This window comes from Pleurodeles waltl, chromosome 2_2, assembly GCF_031143425.1.
Source record: "Pleurodeles waltl isolate 20211129_DDA chromosome 2_2, aPleWal1.hap1.20221129, whole genome shotgun sequence".
NCBI classification, from domain to species: Eukaryota; Metazoa; Chordata; class Amphibia; order Caudata; family Salamandridae; genus Pleurodeles; species Pleurodeles waltl.
Genome location: NC_090439.1, coordinates 1,138,851,164 through 1,138,870,265, shown reverse-complemented (window position 1 = coordinate 1,138,870,265; position 19,102 = coordinate 1,138,851,164). Strand labels below are relative to the sequence as shown.

General features: G+C 46.7%; 1 protein-coding gene across 1 annotated transcript in view; it reads left to right on the top strand.

Annotated features, from left to right (window-relative positions):
* MROH1 (maestro heat like repeat family member 1) overlaps positions 1-19,102 on the top strand; it is a 1,237,492-nt gene that overhangs the window by 677,063 nt on the left and 541,327 nt on the right. The window contains exon 21 of the mRNA XM_069221041.1: positions 6,383-6,505. Within this exon, the coding sequence (XP_069077142.1) occupies positions 6,383-6,505 (123 nt within the window). The remainder of the gene's footprint in view (positions 1-6,382; positions 6,506-19,102) is intronic.

Genomic DNA, 19,102 nt, shown 5'->3' with positions numbered 1-19,102 from the left:
GATCTGCCTACAGTGCCAGTCAGGACTAACCTCCTGACAGAGGTACTTCAGCTGGGGGTTGCTACATCGGAACCAATTTTACCCTTTAACAAAGCCTTCACTGATGATCTGCTGGGGACGTAGTCCAGACCCAGCACCAGGGTTCCTATAAATAGGACAGTTGGCCGCTGCTATCACCCAGCTCCAAATGCCCTAGCTTCCTCACCCAACACCCCACCCCGGAGAGCTTGGTGGGCCAAGCCTATACTTCCCATGGCACCTTTCCTTCAGCTTCCCCGAATAGGGAATCCAAGAGGCTGGACCAACTTGGGAAGAAGATATTTTCTTCCTCCAGCCTGTCATTGAGGTCTGTTAACACCTCATGCCTTTTGAGCTGTTTTTCCCATACTTTATGGCCTACAGTGGCATAGGTGCTGCCCAAGATCCGGGATGGAACGCAGGACACTCTCTGACAAGCTGTCAAAGATGGGAGAGATGCAGCAAAGTTTCAAATAAGGTGTGGTTGGGACATGACTAACTCGCCGGGTGGAGCGATTTCGTCAACGATGGCCCTTCGTCGCCACACCTGGCTTCATACATCTGGCTTTTCGGGGGATGTCCAGGCAAACCTTATGGACATGCCCTTTGATGGGTCCCGCCTTTTTTTGTTGAGAAGTTGGACTCAGCACTGGAGCCTTTCAAGGATTCTCAGGCTTTAGCTAGGTCCTTGGGTCTCTTAGCGACCCCTCACCAACAGTCTGCTTTTCACCCCTTTCTAGGCTTCTGAAGGGGCGGGGTACCACGCCACCCACAGACCTAGCCACTGTCAGGTCAGCATCCTGTGTGGGGATAAGGTTGTGGTACCATCAGACCCAAACGGTCTGACCAGACCACCACCCAGCCCCCCTCTTCCACAGTGCTCAAGTCCTCCTATTGTGATTCTGCAAGACCATACACGTCCAGTTGGAGAGAGGATTCAGTTTCATCTCTCTCACTGGCGGGCCATAACATCGGACAAATGGGTCTTCAGATCATACAGAAGGGCTATTCTCTCCCCTTCAAGTCTTTCCCTCCCTCTATACCTCCATTAAAAGAACGGCTGATGGAGGATCACTTAGTCTTGCTCCGCGTGGAAGTTACGGATCTCTTGATCAAGGAAGCCAAGAAAGGATCCCGATGTCAGAAGTAGGCAGTGATTGTTATTCCCGCTTCTTTCTGATTCCCTTAATAAACAAGGGTCTTCACCCTATTCTAGATTTGCGGGCGTCATTCTCCTTTTTGAGGAAGAGAAATTCATGATACTCACTCTGGCTCAGGTCTTGTCTGCTCTAGATCAAGTAGACTGGATGGTAGCGTTGGGCTTACAGGATGCATATTTTCACATCCCCATCCTGCCTGCCCACAGGCGCTACTTGCAGTTAAAGGTAGGCCACAAGCATTTTCAGTTTATTGTGCTCCCTTTCGGCCTCACCAGTGCCCCTCTGGGTTTTCACCAAAGTGAGGGCGGTGGTAGCAGCTCATCTGTGCAGTAAGGGATTTCAGTCTTGCCCTACCTCAACGACTGGCTGTTAAAGGCTCCTTCGCCCCAGGCTGTCGTTGCCATCTTCAGACTATGGCGAACCTCCTGCATTCGCTGGGGTTCACTATAAATTTGCCTGAGTCACACCGGACTCCCTCTCAGATGCTCCCTTTCATTGGGGCTGTTCTGGATCTAGTGTAGTTTCAGGCTTATCCTCCCGTAGAGATTGACACTTTGCCCATTTGGTCCTACAGGACTTTTTAGTGTAAAGATCTGTCCGCAGCCCACCGCCAGGGCGATGTGGCTTGGGTGTCTATTCTAAGGTAATGAATCTGCAGCTAGAAGTCTCTATCAGATGAACAAGTTAATTACCTTTGGTAACGCATTATCTGGTAGAGACTCAATCTACCTGCAGATTCCTTACACCATCCCAGACCTCCCTGCTCTGTGTACATGTGTAATAGGGTCAGGGATTGTACCTTTCAGGGCCCTAATTTATGCACAGACAAATCGTTGGTTCTTTTCATGGCTCTGCGCTTCTGGCGTGGAAGAGGAACTGATGTATGCACATCTGGTTGGTGCCCTTTATAAGTGACTATGACGTCACGAACGGCTCCAGTGACGCAGACAACACCACGTGGATCTGAACGATGTTACCCAACAGCACGCACAAGGCTATTGCTCAGCAAAAGTTCTGGATTCTGTGCTGACACCAAGAAATTCTAAGGTAAGGACACTGCAGCTAGATAGTCTCTACCAGATAATGCGTTACTGAAGATAAGTAATTTGTTCATCCACTCCTAGTGGACACTATCACTTTGCAGCGATGTCCTTTGGATTGAAGAATGTCCCTGCAACATTTCAAAGGTTGGTGAACAAAGTTCCCCAAGGCCTGGAAAGCTGTAGTGCAGCATATCTAGATGACAAAACTGTACTTAGCTCCACCTGGGAGGATCACCTAGTTCACCTTGAAAATGTACCTGAGGCCGTGGAAAAGGCAGGCCTCACTAATAAGGCATCAAAATGCCAGATAGGGCAGAGCAAAGTGGTTTATTTGGGCCTCCTGGTGGGTGGAGGCCAGATTCAGCCACTGTAGAGCAAGATCCAGACAATCTTGGATTGGGTTGCCCCTACATCACAGACCCAAGTCAGAGTTTTTTAGGGCTGACTGGATACTACAGGAGGTTCATTAAGCGATATGACTCCATTGTAGCCCCCTTAAATGACGTCGCATCCAAAAGGATGCCAAAGAAAGTTCTCTAAACAGCTAGCTGCAGAAGGCCTTTGATGATCTCAAACAGGCCATGTGCTTTGCTTCCATTCTGGAAAGCCCTGATTGCTCCAAACATTTCATTGTCCAAACAGATGCTTCTGAGCTAGGGATAGGGGCAGTTCTTTCACAACTAAATGAAGAGGGTCACAATTAACATGTTGCTTTTATAAGTTGAAAGCTGACCCCCAGAGAGAAGCGTTGGTCAGCCATTGAGAGGGAGGCCTTTGTTGTGGTGTGGGCCTTGAACCTGAGACCATACCTGTTTGGCACTCACTACCTTGTTCAAATAGACCATAAACCCATCCTATGGCGTAAACAGGTGAAAGGAGAAACCCCCAAATTGTTGTGGTGGTCCATAGCTCTACACGGTTTAGACTATACAGTGGAACATAGACCAGGGAGGGGTTGTGTAGGAAAGTCACTCTTTTTGGCATGGTTACCACCACCTTTTGCCTGTTTATCAGTGTGTTTAGACGGCCTCCTTTGGTATCCTGCTAAGCAGGACCCCTGTGATTGTGTCTCTCCTCCAAATTTTGTTCCTTTGGTACCCATTACACCCCACAATTGGCATACTAGTGTACCCCTGTAAGTCCCTAGTGTATGGTACTTGGGTACCCAGGGCATTGGTATACCAGGGTTCCCCCATGGGCTGCAGCATGTATTATGCCACCTATTGGAGCCCATGCACATTATCTCTGCAGGCCTGCCATTGCAGCCTCCGTGAAACGATGCATGCACCTTTCACTACTGGTCACTGCATCAAGTCACTGTAAGTCACCCTTATGGCAGGCCTTCCTAGCCAAGAGGGCAGTGTGCAGGTTCCTGTGTGTAAGGGCACCCCTGCAATAGCAGAGGTGCCCCTAAGAACCCCATTTCCAATGCACTTGACTTCATAAATCTTCTTGATATGTGCTCCCTTTGAGTCTCTCCCTAACTGTCCCCTTCAGCTCCTTTCAGTCAGAACAGCGTTCCTCGTGGCAAATACATCTGCCCGAAGAGTGACTGAGCTTCAGGGCCAGTTATCCAAGCCTCCTTACCTCACGAGCTATTCTGACAAACTGGTGCTTCCCACAAAAGCCTCCTTTCTTCCTAAAGTGGTCACTCCATTTAATGTAGGCCAATCCATCACCCTGCTTACTTTTTACACACCTCCACATCCTACAAAGAAGGGGAGTTACTCTAGCGTCTGGACCAAAAAAGAGGTTTGTTGTTCTACCTTAATCGAACTAGAGTTCTGTGTGAACGACCAACTGTTTGTGGGTTATGTTTGAGTGATGAAAGGCTGGGCCATGCAGAAGCGCACCAACTCCAGATGGGTCCTACTCTGCATTAGGATCTGCTATGCATTGGCCAAAATGCAACCTCCCAAAGGTTTGCGAACACATTCTACCAGAGCTAAAGCTGTGATCACTGCATTAGCACGCAGAGTTCCGGTCCTGGATATCTGCCAGATAGCACCATGGGCCTCTTTGCACACGTTCACAAAGCACTATTGTCTGGACAGTCATGTCTGTAGGGATCAGTATTTTGCCCATTCCGTCCGGCAGGACTTCATTGTTTGAAATTGGTCCGCAGCCGCCCTTCTGGGGATGTTGTTGCTTGGGTATCTATTGTAAGGGAAGGAATTTGCAGCTAGAAGTCTCTTTCAGATGTACAAGTAACCTACCTTCAGTAATGCCTTACCTGCTAGAGACTATGGGCCTGATTTAGAGTTTGGTGGACAGGTTACTCCGTCGCAAACGTGACTGAGTTCCTGCCTGCCGTATTACAATGTCCGTATGCTATGGTGTGATCGTAATACGCTGACGGGATTTCTGTCACATTTTGTGACAGAGTTAACCCCCTTCGCCAAACTTTGACTCAGACACTATACCTGCAGGTTCCTTACTGACCAGCCCATCCTCTTCGCGTTGCAAACGGATTTCTAGGGAAAAGACTGTTATCTTTCAAGCCCTAGTTTTCCACACCTGTGGTCAGTGTTTTTCATGGATTTGTGCATTTGGTGTGTAAAGTCGTGAAAACAAACTGACACCAACAAGCCTGGGTGGTGCCTATATAGGTGCCACTTACTATGCGGCCAACTCCACACACAGAGCCAGTTGACGCCACCTACTGGCGCAGATGGGCACTGCTCACTAAAAAAATCTTCTGGATCCAGTCTCACACCTGGGGATTATTCTACGTAAGGAATCTGCAGCTAGATATAATGTCTACCAGACAGGGCGTCCCCGAAGGTAAGTAACTTGTCCTTCATCGCGCATCACATAGCTGTGGATGACACCCAGTCGCCTGGCAGTCCTTGACCTTTAGATATCGGGACATCAATGTGTACACCTACTTGATGGCAACCTGATGAGGACAGTATCCTTGCCCAAAGCCCAGATTACATTCCAGAGTTCTCTTCTACTAACATTTACGGCCAATTAGTACTCACCAATATGGTAGTATTTCTGAGATTTTTCGACTCCTTCTCCAACTTCCCGATTTCTTTGCTCAGGAGCCTGCTCCAGGCCTTAGATGGAATGGTGGGGAATTTGATTTGGAATAACGGAAGGTGTAAGGTTTCCTTGGTCATATGGAAACTTTGCACAGATCTTGAATGGGTTGGTGGGAGACTAGGTGCTTCAGATTTTGAGCAGTACTACACCTGGGTAGCTGGCTACCATTTGCATGAGGGTTGAGGACCTTGGTGGTCTGGGTGCACTGAACACCATTCGGGATATTTTCATACCTAAAATCCTCCTTACCATGATCCTTAAATAAGTTGTTACCCATAGCCCATCAAGTGACCTGTGCCACTACTTGGCCAATGTCCTACTGCTAGGCATTCCCAGAACTTCAAGTATTGTTTTTTGTCAGGTCGTGCTTAATAACTACAGGCGTACTTTCTTATGATATGCAGCAAATCTCCTGTGCGACCGACCCTCAATTCCCAGTGCTTATAGAAATTAACCAGGCGTGTCACAGTTTTACATTGTTTAATTTTGTTTATACTGCATTACATCACATGCTTTAACACTTGCTCTGGTGGTGTCCCTTTTCAAAGTGTTATGGCACTCCACTGTGAATTTGGCCACATTGGCTACATGACAATGTTCAAAAGAGTCAGAGCAACTGAGTTATATTGTGTTCGTGCAATGTTCACTGTATTGCTTTTGTGCCTTTTAAACAAAACAAATGTCAATGAAATTGGTGTTTGAAAAAACCTTAAAATACTGCTATAGTATTTGAGCTAGAACGACATGGTTAATGGAAAACAAGTGCACATTAAAACGGAAACTGACATTTTATCAGTTGGAGCAAACATATTTATTATTGCATAGTGTCTTCAAACTAAGCAGACGGTCATGAGGTAATTGACATAACGTATTGAGAAAAACAGACAAATTATCTTGAAATATTTAGTGGTTCAACAGAAGACTTGTGTTTGAATATTAAACATTATGTTATTTAACTTTTTCCAGCTCTTTCTTGGCACTGATTGCAACATGTTCACTGGGCTGCTTTCAACCAGTTATTGAATGTTGTTTCCTGGTTAGAGTATAAGGTGTATCTTGAGATGTAGGAATAATGGAGTAACATCAGTGTTTTTATTGTTAACGTTTTTACAGGGTCTTGCCTCTGCTATTGGGATCTGCTCAGTCACTCACTTGGATGTAACATTATTAAAACTGGAAGAATTCCTTAAATCTGATGTGTTGAAGAAGTACATGAGCCTTTTTAATATTTTTAAGGTACATGCATCAAAATGTTTTTCATTCAGCTTCTACGGTTGAAGGCAATATAAATGTGTTTCTTTATTGTTCGATACTTTCTAGTATACAGGGAGTGCAGAATTATTAGGCAAGTTGTATTTTTGAGGATTACTTTTATTATTGAACAACAACCATGTTCTCAATGAACCCAAAAAACTCATTAATATCAAAGCTGAATATTTTTGGAAGTAGTTTTTAGTTTGTTTTTAGTTTTAGCTATGTTAGGGGGATATCTGTGTGTGCAGGTGACTATTACTGTGCATAATTATTAGGCAACTTAACAAAAAAAAATATATACCCATTTCAATTATTTATTATTACCAGTGAAACCAATATAACATCTCAACATTCACAAATATACATTTCTGACATTCAAAAACAAAACAAAAACAAATCAGTGACCAATATAGCCACCTTTCTTTGCAAGGACACTCAAAAGCCTGCCATCCATGGATTCTGTCAGTGTTTTGATCTGTTCACCATCAACATTGCGTGCAGCAGCAACCACAGCCTCCCAGACACTGTTCAGAGAGGTGTACTGTTTTCCCTCCTTGTAAATCTCACATTTGATGATGGACCACAGGTTCTCAATGGGGTTCAGATCAGGTGAACAAGAGGCCATGTCATTAGATTTCCTTCTTTTATACCCTTTCTTGCCAGCCACGCTGTGGAGTACTTGGACGCGTGTGATGGAGCATTGTCCTGCATGAAAATCATGTTTTTCTTGAAGGATGCAGACTTCTTCCTGTACCACTGCTTGAAGAAGGTGTCTTCCAGGAACTGGCAGTAGGACTGGGAGTTGAGCTTGACTCCATCCTCAACCCGAAAAGGCCCCACAAGCTCATCTTTGATGATACCAGCCCAAACCAGTACTCCACCTCCACCTTGCTGGCGTCTGAGTCGGACTGGAGCACTCTGCCCTTTACCAATCCAGCCACGGGCCCATCCATCTGGCCCATCAAGACTCACTCTCATTTCATCAGTCCATAAAACCTTATAAAAATCAGTCTTGAGATATTTCTTGGCCCAGTCTTGACGTCTCAGCTTGTGTGTCTTGTTCAGTGGTGGTCGTCTTTCAGCCTTTCTTACCTTGGCCATGTCTCTGAGTATTGCACACCTTGTGCTTTTGGGCACTCCAGTGATGTTGCAGCTCTGAAATATGGCCAAACTGGTGGCAAGTGGCATCGTGGCAGCTGCACGCTTGACTTTTCTCAGTTCATGGGCAGTTATTTTGCGCCTTGGTTTTTCCACATGCTTCTTGCGACCCTGTTGACTATTTTGAATGAAACGCTTGATTGTTCGATGATCACGCTTCAGAAGCTTTGCAATTTTAAGAGTGCTGCATCCCTCTGCAAGATATCTCACTATTTTTGACTTTTCTGAGCCTGTCAAGTCCTTCTTTTGACCCATTTTGCCAAAGGAAAGGAAGTTGCCTAATAATTATGCACACCTGATATAGGGTGTTGATGTCATTAGACCACACCCCTTCTCATTACAGAGATGCACATCACCTAATATGCTTAATTGGTAGTAGGCTTTCGAGCCTATACAGCTTGGAGTAAGACAACATGCATAAAGAGGATGATGTGGTCAAAATACTCATTTGCCTAATAATTCTGCACTCCCTGTATTTAACTACTTCGCCATCTGGTTTAAAAATTAAATATCCTGTGAGTTTCATTTGGCACAATCTAAATCACTGTGACCCTGGTTCTCTTTCATGTGTTTTTTTTTTTTAATTTTTTTTTTATTTTTTATTCACTGCATTAACATTAGATTTTCCTTCAGAAGATATTCATTATTAATCATAAACAGTCCCTCGCATGTGCGGGATCCCAGGACACATTTTACAAAGCATATGTAAATAGTAAACTATTTATGCTTTAATTTCCAGTCTTAGTATATTCTAAAACATTACTGTTGACCATAAAAAACTGGTCTTTCTCAAAATGACAGTGTATTTTGATTTCTTATAATTGCTTTGTAAAAGGTGGGTCAGGATCCTGTCTGGGGTTGGGTAATTCAGTGCTTATCACTATTCTGAAGATTCCCCTGAAGGTGAACTAGGATTAAAGCTAAGTAACTATTCCTTCCCCAGAATTGGATCTTTTACAGAGTAACCTGCTTGAATTACAAGCCAGCAAACTCACCATCTCTGATAATGCTTGGTGCACTTAGGATCTGGAACAACATCTCCTTATCCATCAGGACTGCCCCAACGCTGCACCAACTTAGGAAAGAGCCTTTAAAGAACACTGCATCAATATGCATAAACCATCCACAATCCAGCTATTTCTCCTAACACTTGTTGACTTTGTGCTTGTCTTTGGCTTGTATTATGAGTTACATCCACTCAAAGTGGAAAAAAACACAGGTTGGAGTTTGGAGTCCGATAATGTACTGGGGGCCGCGCCACCCCTACATTGCTCAGCAATTGTGGCATTGGAGTAGGACAGTCTTCATATAAATCTATTTATATACATATACACATATATACACACACATGTGCATATATAAATATATAAATATATATATATATATGTATACAGTTTTATATGTATATATAGTTATATAGGAAGACCATTTTTTATTTGATAATAACTTTGGCACTGTAGGAAGCTGGCTCTATATATGCTATATCAAAATGAGATATACTGTGCACAGAGTCCAGTGGAACTCTATAGGCTTTACATAGGCTAAAATAGATAATACTAATCCTCTTTTTTGTGGTAGTGTGGGCGAGCAGTTAAGCTTATCAGAGGGCAGTGCTAAGCATTTGTTGTGTACACAGTTACGAAAATGAGGCACACACTCAATTACTTTCTCCAGGCCTATTGTTCTTATGTATCAAAAAATACACTTTGTTACTTTATTTCTGGAACCAAAAGGATCTTTGTTGCACGAAGTACGGTTTCAAGAATATATCACTTTATTTGTAATTCACATTTAAAACAGTTTTCAGGTAAGCAATACTTTTCAATACCAAAAGTAGACAGCGCAAAAATCATTGAAGGTGATGCAGTCCTAGGGGAGAAAAAATATCAACACAGTTTACAGGTAAGTACTAGATTTAGAGTCTCATTCTTCGGTGGTCATGGTGTCCACAGGCCAAAGTCCAAGAAGACACCAAGGGTTCATCACCAACAACACAGGGCCGGCCGGGTGCAGCGGTCAAAGTCGAACTGTGCACTGTTCTGGTCAAAGGGCACTGGGTTCCTTCTAACCAGTCCCCAGTGCCAGTTCTTTCCCCCAGAACTGCAAAGTTGTTTTTACCAGTTGGCAAAACCTTTAGCACCCACTGTACGTCCTTAAATGGCACACCTGGTACCTAGGGCCTCGGGTACTTAAGAGAGTCCCTAAGGTCTGCAGCACCGATTGTGCCAACCTAAGGGACCCCTCATCAAGCACGTAACAGGCTGCCATTGTAAGCTGCATGTCTTGGTGGAGGTGAAAGTGAAGACACAACATGGCACACAGCCCGTGTGCCATGCCACCTAACACTGGATGCCATATATGTGTAAGCTGCCCCTCTAACATGCCTTACAGCCTTAAGGCAGGGAGCATTATATTACATGTGAGTGCATATCTGCATGAGCATAAATGTCTCTGCTAGGTCTTTGTCGATTATCAGACATAGTAAGTGACCATGGAACCCAATTTAAATACATGTGCTGGACATTGGTCAGTGTGAGTTCCCCAGCTGTGTGATGGCTTTACTCAAGATAGAAATGTTTGGTATCAAACATCTCGTATTGGTGAACCCACACTGTTGCCAGTGTTGGATTCACCAAAACCTGCACACAAAGGGCCCCTTAGAGATGCCCCCTAAAAAAAAACACCAGCTATTGGTGTGTTCACTGACTGGTGCTGACCAGTTCAGCCACCCTAGCTATTTTTCTGACCCCTCCAAGGTTACAGCCAGCACTCTCGAGGGCCAGAGACAAAAGCATCCACTGGGCAGGGGTATTAAAACCTGACCCAGGCAGGATGGACATTCCAGGGCAGGGAGCTTCAAAGGCCAGGCCACCTTTGTAATCTGACCCAGGTCTCTAGATGGGGAGACCGAACACCCCCTGCCTGCAGGCCCCCTCTCACGCAGCCTCTGAAGCCCGACGTCTCCAACAACCACTGTACCTGTTGCTGCCAGTGTGAGAAAGTAGCCTCTTTCTAGCCTTGTTACCCCCACTTTTGGCCTGTTTGTGAGTGTATGTCAGGGTGTTTTCACTGTCTCACTGGGACCCTGCTAGCCAGGGCCCAGTGCTCATAGTGAAAACCCTATGTTTTCAGTATGTTTGTTATGTGTCACTGGGACCCTGCTAGCCAGGACCCCAGTGCTCATAAGTTTGTGACCTATATGTATGTGTTCCCTGTGTGATGCCTAACTGTCTCACTGAGGCTCTGCTAATCAGAACCTCAGTGGTTATGCTCTCTCATTTCTTTCCAAATTGTCACTAACAGGCTAGTGACCAATTTCACCAATTTACATTGGCATACTGGAACACCCTTATAATTCCCTAGTATATGGTGCTGAGGTACCCAGGGTATTGGGGTTCCAGGAGATCCCTATGGGCTGCAGCATTTCTTGTGCCACCCATAGGGAGATCTGACAATTCTTACACAGGCCTGCCACTGCAGCCTGAGTGAAATAACGTCCACGTTATTTCACAGCCATTTACCACTGCACTTAAGTAACTTATAAGTCACCTATATGTCTAACCTTTACCTGGTAAAGGTTGGGTGCTAAGTTACTTAGTTAGTGGGCACCCTGGCACTAGCCAAGGTGCCCCCACATTGTTCAGGGCCAATTCTCCGGACTTTGTGAGTGCGGGGACACCATTACACGTGTGCACTACACATAGGTCACTACCTATGTGTAGCTTCACAATGGTAACTCCGAATATGGCCATGTAACATGTCTAAAATCATGGAATTGCCCCACCAATGCCATCCTGGTATTGGGGAGACAATCCCATGATTCCCCGGGTCTCTAGCACATTCCCGGGTACTGCCAAACTGCCTTTTCAGTGGTTTCACTGCAGCTGCTGCTGCTGCCAACCCTTCAGACAGGTTTCTGCCCTCCTGGGGTCCAGCCAGGCTTGGCCCAGGAAGGCAGAACAAAGGACTTCCTCAGAGAGAGGGTGTTACACCCTCTCCCTTTGGAATAAGGTGTTAAGGCAGGGGAGGAGTAGCCTCCCCCAACCTCTGGAAATGCTTTCATGGGCACAGATGGTGCCCATTTCTGCATAAGCCAGTCTACACCGGTTCAGGGACCCCTCAGCCCTGCTCTGGCGTGAAACTGGACAAAGGAAAGGGGAGTGACCACTCCCCTGACCTGCACCTCCCCTGGGAGGTGCCCAGAGCTCCTCCAGTGTGCTCCAGACCACTGCCATCTTGGAAACAGAGGTGCTGCTGGCACACTGGACTGCTCTGAGTGGCCAGGGCCAGCAGGTGACGTCAGAGACTCCTTCTGATAGGCTCCTGCAGGTGTTGCTAGCCTATCCTCTCTCCTAAGTAGCCAAACCCTCTTTCTGACTATTTAGGGTCTCTGCACTGGGGAATTCCTTAGATAACGAATGCAAGAGCTCATCAGAGTTCCTCTGCATCTCTCTCTTCACCTTCTGCCAAGGAATCGACTGCTGACCGCGCTGGAAACCTGCAAAACTGCAACAAAGTAGCAAAGACGACTACTGCGACATTGTAACGCTGATCCTGCCGCCTTCTCGACTGTTTTCCTGGTGGTGCATGCTGTGGGGGTAGTCTGCCTCCTCTCTGCACTAGAAGCTCCGAGGAAATCTCCCGTGGGTCGACGGAATCTTCCCCCTGCAACCGCAGGCACCAAAGAACTGCATCACCGGTCCTCTGGGTCTCCTCTCAGCACAACGAGCGAGGTCCCTTGAACTCAGCAACTCTGTCCAAGTGACTCCCACAGTCCAGTGACTCTTCAGTCCAAGTTTGGTGGTGGTAAGTCGTTGCCTCCCCACGCTAGACTGCATTGCTGGGAACCGCGTGTTTTGCAGCTACTCCGGCTCCTGTGCACTCACCGAAGATTTCCTTCGTGCACAGCCAAGCCTGGGTCCACGGCACTCTAACCTGCATTGCACGACCTCCTGAGTTGTCCTCCGGCGGCGTGGGACTTTCTTGTGCAACTTCGGGTGAGCACCGTTTCACTCCACTTCGTAGTGCCTGTTCCGGCACTTCTGCGGGTGCTGCCTGCTTCTGAGAGGGCTCCTTGTCTTGCTGGACGCCCCCTCTGTCCCCTCACGCAATTGGTGACATCCTGGTCCCTCCTGGGCCTCAGCAGCATCCAAAAACCCTAACCGCGAGCTTTGCAGCTAGCAAGACTTGTTTGCGGTCTTTCTGCGGGAAAACACTTCTGCACGACTCTTCGCGACGTGGGACATCCATCCTTCAAAGGGGAAGTTTCTAGCCCTTGTCATTCTTGCAGAATCCTCAGCTTCTACCATCCGGTGGCAGCTTCTTTGCACCCACAGCTGGCATTTCCTGGGCATCTGCCCACTCCCGACTTGATTGTGACTTTTGGACTTGGTCCCCTTGTTCCACAGGTACTCTCGTCTGGAAATCCATCGTTTTTGCATTGCTGGTGTTGGTCTTTCCTGCAGAATTCCCCTATCACGACTTCTGTGCTCTTTGGGGAACTTCAGTGCACTTTGCACTCACATTTCAGGGTCTTGGGGTGGGCTATTTTTCTAACCCTCCCTGTTTTCTTACAGTCCCAGCGACCCTCTACATGGTCACATAGGTTTGGGGTCCATTCGTGGTTTGCATTCCACTTCTAGAGTGTATGGTTTGTGTTGCCCCTATCCCTATGTGCCCCCACTGCATTCTATTGTGACTATACATAGTTTGCACTGTTTTCTATTGCTATTACTGCATATTTTGGTATTGTGTACATATATCTTGTGTATATTTGCTATCCTCATACTGATGGTACTTACTGAGATACTTTTGGCATATTGTCATAAAAATAAAGTACCTTTATTTTTAGTATATCTGTGTATTGTGTTTTCTTAAGATATTGTGCATATAACACCAGAGGTATAGTAGGAGCTTCACAGGTCTCCTAGTTCAGCCTAAGCTGCTCTGCTAAGCTACCTTTTCTATCAGCCTAAGCTGCTAGACACCCCTCTACACTAATAAGGGATACCTGGGCCTGGTGCAAGGTGTAAGTACTCGTTGGTACTCACTACAAGCCAGTCCAGCCTCCTACAGCCAGCCCAATTGAAAGTGAGCCCCTGGTGCCAACGTTTTCTTCAGAACACCAGAGCACACTACTTAAGTAACATATTGAAGTCCACTGAAAAAGTTGGTTCAAAGTGAAGGTGCTGATTTATTCCAGAAGCAGTTGAAAGCAATGAGGTCCACAGAGATATAGCAGATCGTTGTAGAAAATATACTTTGCCAGTCAAAGTGAACAAAAATGTATAGGAAGTTTAACTATGGTTCTAGGTCGACGTAACATGCTGGAAATCTGAATTCAGTTAGGACGTAATGTGGAGTACCATAATTATAAGGCAATGATACTCCTTGCTTGCTTGCAGTTGCGTGAATCGTGAATCTGATTGTGAGACGGAGATCCCCCAGCGCTCCTGCACTTAAGTCCACTGTGGTTTCACCCCTTCTGGACTCCCCGATGATGCATACAACCTCAGGCCACAGGACCCCCAACCGTTAGTTCTCCAGGACAAGGAAACCCAACCCTAAAGGACACCCCTCCATCCATCGCCCCGGGGCCTTGGAGAAGTAAACCTACGGTGCAGCTACATCCTTGAACGCCCCACATTTGTGACCTACTTGTTATGTGCCCTCGGCTGCCGTGCCCACATACCACCTTCATCCACCCCCCATCCGACCCTGCAGCCCAATTCCACGGAGACCAATACCCATTGAAATAGATTGGGCACACGACGCGAAGTACACCTCTGCACCTGGCTGCCCAAGTGCCTCCTGCTTTGACCTGTTGGTGTGGTCCTGACCCTTGTCCAGTACTCACCTTAAGGCTCAAAGATTGGTCCCATGATTCATTGTACAGTGCTTGTTTGCTGCATGTGTTTTACTTACATAGGTTAACATTGAAGAACTCTGAAATTGCACTGTGGATTTTTCCCATTGAAAAGTATTGATGCTTAAAAACGTACTAACCTTTTTAGAAAGTTCTTGGACTAAAAGTATATATAAAAAGAAGTGTTCTTTTTCGAATTTGGTCTCGGATTTATTCTTTGAGTGTGTGTCTCATTTATCGCCTCTGAGTACAACAAATGCTTAACGCTATCCTCTGATATGCCGAACTGCTTGCCTGTACTACCACAAAAGAGAGTGTTAGTCCTATCTACTTTTACCTCTGCAAGCCAACTGGGGATTCACCAGACTCTGCATGGTGTACTTTTTTAGTGCACCATTTAGAGAGCCAGCTTGCTACGCTTGGTATCTGATGTGATTTTGACAGAAAGCGCACTGGGTTCCTGCTAACCAGGTCCCCAGTGTTGGATCTCTTTCCCTAAAATGGTACAGTTTATTCCAACTGGCACCACTTTAGGACCCACCGTAAGTCACTAGTAAAGGTACCCCTGGTACCTAGGGCATTGGGGTACTAAAGAAGGTCCCTAAGGGCTGCAGCAGAAATTGTGTTACCCTCAAAGACCTTGCACCAAACACACATTACAGGCTGCGTGTCTTGGTGCAGACAAAATTTAAAAAACGACCTGTCACACATCCCCGTCTGCCAGGACCCCTACAACGATATGTAATATTTGTAAATCACCCCCACAGAAGGTCTACAGCCGTAAGGCAGGGTGCATTATATCATATGTGAGATGCCCTTACTATATCTTTGTTCATTCTTAGACATAGTTAGTGAACCGGGAAGCCATTTTCAGTGCATTTGCTGGAATCTGGTCGTTGAGTTCCCCAGCTACATGATGGCTTTAGTGGAACTAGAGATGTTTGGTTTAAAACATCTCATATTAATAATCCCGAACTGAACCCACTGATAGATTTATTAATACATGCACTCTGAGGGCACCTTAATGGTGCTCCCTGAAAACCTCCTGACTGCTACTGTGTTAACTGACTGGTCAAAACCAGTACAACAACCCTAGACAGATGTCTAACCTCCTAAGGTGAGAGCCAGCACTCTTGGAGGCCAGTAACAAAGGCCTGCACTAGGCGAGGTGTTTTGACCTCTTCCAGGCAGGATGGACATTCCAGGGCAGGGAGCTTCAAAGGCCAAAGGCGCCTTTGTAATAGGACCTAGGTCTCTCCAGATGGCAGAGATGACTCATCCTCTGTCCTGCCCTCACTTTTTGGCGGCAAGACAGGCAGGAAAATTAGTAAGACTGGGTGTTGTGCCCACCTCATGCCAATTCCACCCCCTAAGGTGTACTAGCTGATGTGGCACCAGTTTTTAAATTCTTCCATCTTGTTTTGCACTGAATTAGTATTCTAGGGTCAGATTTCTGCCCACTTCCCAAGTGGAAGTAGTCATATAGAGGGTGTAGTCACCCTGCATGTAGGCAACCCATTGACTGCTGCCTGGCACTCTCAGTACCACCCGTAAATTTAGTATTTATTTAGGAGGCACCCAAGAACTCATATTCGACGGATCAAGACAAGGACAAAGAAGAGCCTCTGCCTGGCGAGAACTGCAGAAGAGCTGTGGACATTTCTGGCGCGAAACCCTGCCTGCCCACACCTCTCGAGTGTTACAACAGAGTGAATTATCCTGCAAGCACTTCAAAAGCCACCACCAGCATCCCTTGGAGTAGAGGAGCTACTTCCCTGCAGTCGCAGGCAGCAAAGAGCAGAGTCCGGTCACCGCCTTACAGCTCCCTGGCCCTGACCGGCGCCACAGACGACCAGAAGATACCGATGCTCTGGAGGACCAGTACTGTCCTCTAACAAAGTGTGACAACAGCAGGACTCACTGGAGCCGTGCAGCACCATTCCCTGGGCTACTGGATGCCCTGCACCAAGCATCAACATTGAAAGTCCTGTCTTGATTATCACATTACCAGGACGAAGCAGCTGTCTAAGGCTGTCCACTACACTGAGACCCACCTTGTGAATGGTCCAGCTGATCTGTTGTTGCCCCTGCCTGTCCCTGACCGTTTTTGCACACAGAGCCCAGCCACCCCTTCCACTCTCCACCCAAGCTGACTGACCCGGGTCCCAAAGAACCAGCTGGTCCCCTTGCTTTAAGGCCCCTTGCAACCCAAGCCCCCTTTTGGGTGGTCTCATACTTGTCCCCAAGTCCCCCTGTGCAGCCTGTATTTAGGTGACACCCGCCCCCCCCCCCCACACACCCCCCTTTTTTCGTAGCATGCCCAGCTGCAACCACACCAGCACGCTTCTCCCTGTGGAATTTGAGTAGCTCCCGATGAACTGCTGGTTGTACTTTGGGGCTTGGACCCGCTCTTCTCTAAACCCAGAAGCTTAACCCTTAAAACAGACTACCTATGCATTATTGACTTTTCTCTCCTTAGGATTGCATTGTGTATAAAGATGCACAGGTTTGAACTCCTTACTTACATGTAACTTTTAAACACAAAATCAATATTTACTCTTTTGCAAAGTTCTTGGTTTTAAAATATATATAAAAAGAAGTATTATTTTTCTAAATTGGTCTCAGATTTACTCTTTGAATGTGTCTCATTTATTGCCTCAGTGAGGGCAACAAATGTTTAGTACTACCCTCTGCTAAGCCTAACTGCTCGTGCACACTACTACAAATAGAGCATTAGTTCTATCTATTTTTGCCTCTGTCTACCACTTGGGGATCCACTGGACTCTCTGCATGGTGTACTTCTTTTTAATGCACCAAATAGAGAGCCAGCTTCCTACAGCTAGTGCAGGCGCCACTGTCATGTGGTACTGCCACAAACAGGGTGTGGTTGGGTTATGAAGCATTTGGCAAGAGGCTCCGAGCCTCTGGACGTGGCCGAAACGACATGGCATTTCCCTGGATGTTCAACACATGGCAGGCTTTTGGAACTCTGGGGCATGCAAACTCAGCCATCTTTGCCTTGCGGATCACGAATGGTGCAGCCGTCCTGAGGCAGTGCAAGGTCTCTTTCATGATTGGGGAGAGCCTTGGTTAGATCTGTTCAAGGCAGCTCTCGCTCCCAGGCGCTTTTCATCTTGAGTGGAACTCATGCCTCCTCTACGCCTTTCTACCAACACCACTTCTGACCAGAGTCTCAAGAAGGTCAGGAAATCCTGAGCATGATCATCGGTCCTCCGGTCCAGCTGCCTATTCAAGACAATCTTCACTGCAGCTATAGGGCAAGGTCTTGCACCCGAACCTGCAATCCTCTTACTATGTGTGTAGAGATTGAGTGGAGGCAGTTTATGGCTTTTCTTCTACCTTCTGAAAACTGTGTTTTTAATCTGGCAGCCACTCGACCCTCCAAGATAGTATATGCCTGCCATTTGGACACATTTGTGACAAGGTGTGTGTTAGAAATGGGGTCTTTGGTTGACAGTCAGGTTACCCCCTGTTCAAGCAAGGACCCTCACTCTAGTCAGGGTAAAAGAGAATCCCCCTCAGCTAACCCCTGCTTACCCCCTTGGTAGCTTGGCAGAGCATTAGACTTAACTTCAGGGAACTAGGGGTAAAGTATTTGTACCAACACACACAGTAACTCAATGAAAACACTACGAAATGACACAACACAGGTTTAGAAAAATAGGAAATATTTATCTAAACAAAACAAGACCAAAACGACAAAAATCTGACATACACAAGTCAAGTTATGAATTTTTAAGGATTAAACTCAAAAATGGCGATTAGAAACACAAAATGCTTCTATGAGGTGTTAACGCGGCGTCGTGACTGAGTCGTTCCCAACAAGCCGACACCAGCCGCGCCGGACGTGGAGCCGCATAGACCCCCAAGTAAGGTACCTTTGGTGAAGAGTGAAAACAAGCCGATGCGCAAAGTTGGGGATCGCAGCATCTGTGTGAAACGTTGAATCCGCGCACTTCGAGCGGCGTCGGTCATGACGTAGTGCAGCGACTTCCACGTAGTCGCGGACTTCAGTGGGGCTGCAGCAGCGTCTGGCCTGCCAAGGTCGACGCGTTCCAGTGAAGGTCACGGAGTCGGGTGCAGGCGGCGTCACCGGATTCAGCAACGGTGTCGGTCCGAAGTAGTCAGAAGTCAATTTCCTTGGCTTTCCACCAGCTTAACTTCCAAGGGCCCAGGGACTGGATAGGGCACCACTTGTCAGAGCAGGAGTCTCTCCGGAGACTCCAGGTGCTGGCAGAGAGAAGTCTTTGCTGTCCCCGAGACTTCAAACAACAGGAGGCAAGCTCTAAATCAAGCCCTTGGAGATTTCTTCACAAGATGGAAGGCACACAAAGTCCAGTCTTTGCCCTCTTACTCTGGCAGAAGCAGCACTGCAGGAAAGCTCCACAAAGCACAGTCACAGGCAGGGCAGCACTTCTTCCTCAGCTATTCAGCTCTTCTCCAGGAAGAGGGTCTTCTTGATGTCCAGAAGTGATCTAAAGTCTGTGGTTTTGGATGCACTTCTTATACTGAGCATGATCATCGGTCCTAATTTT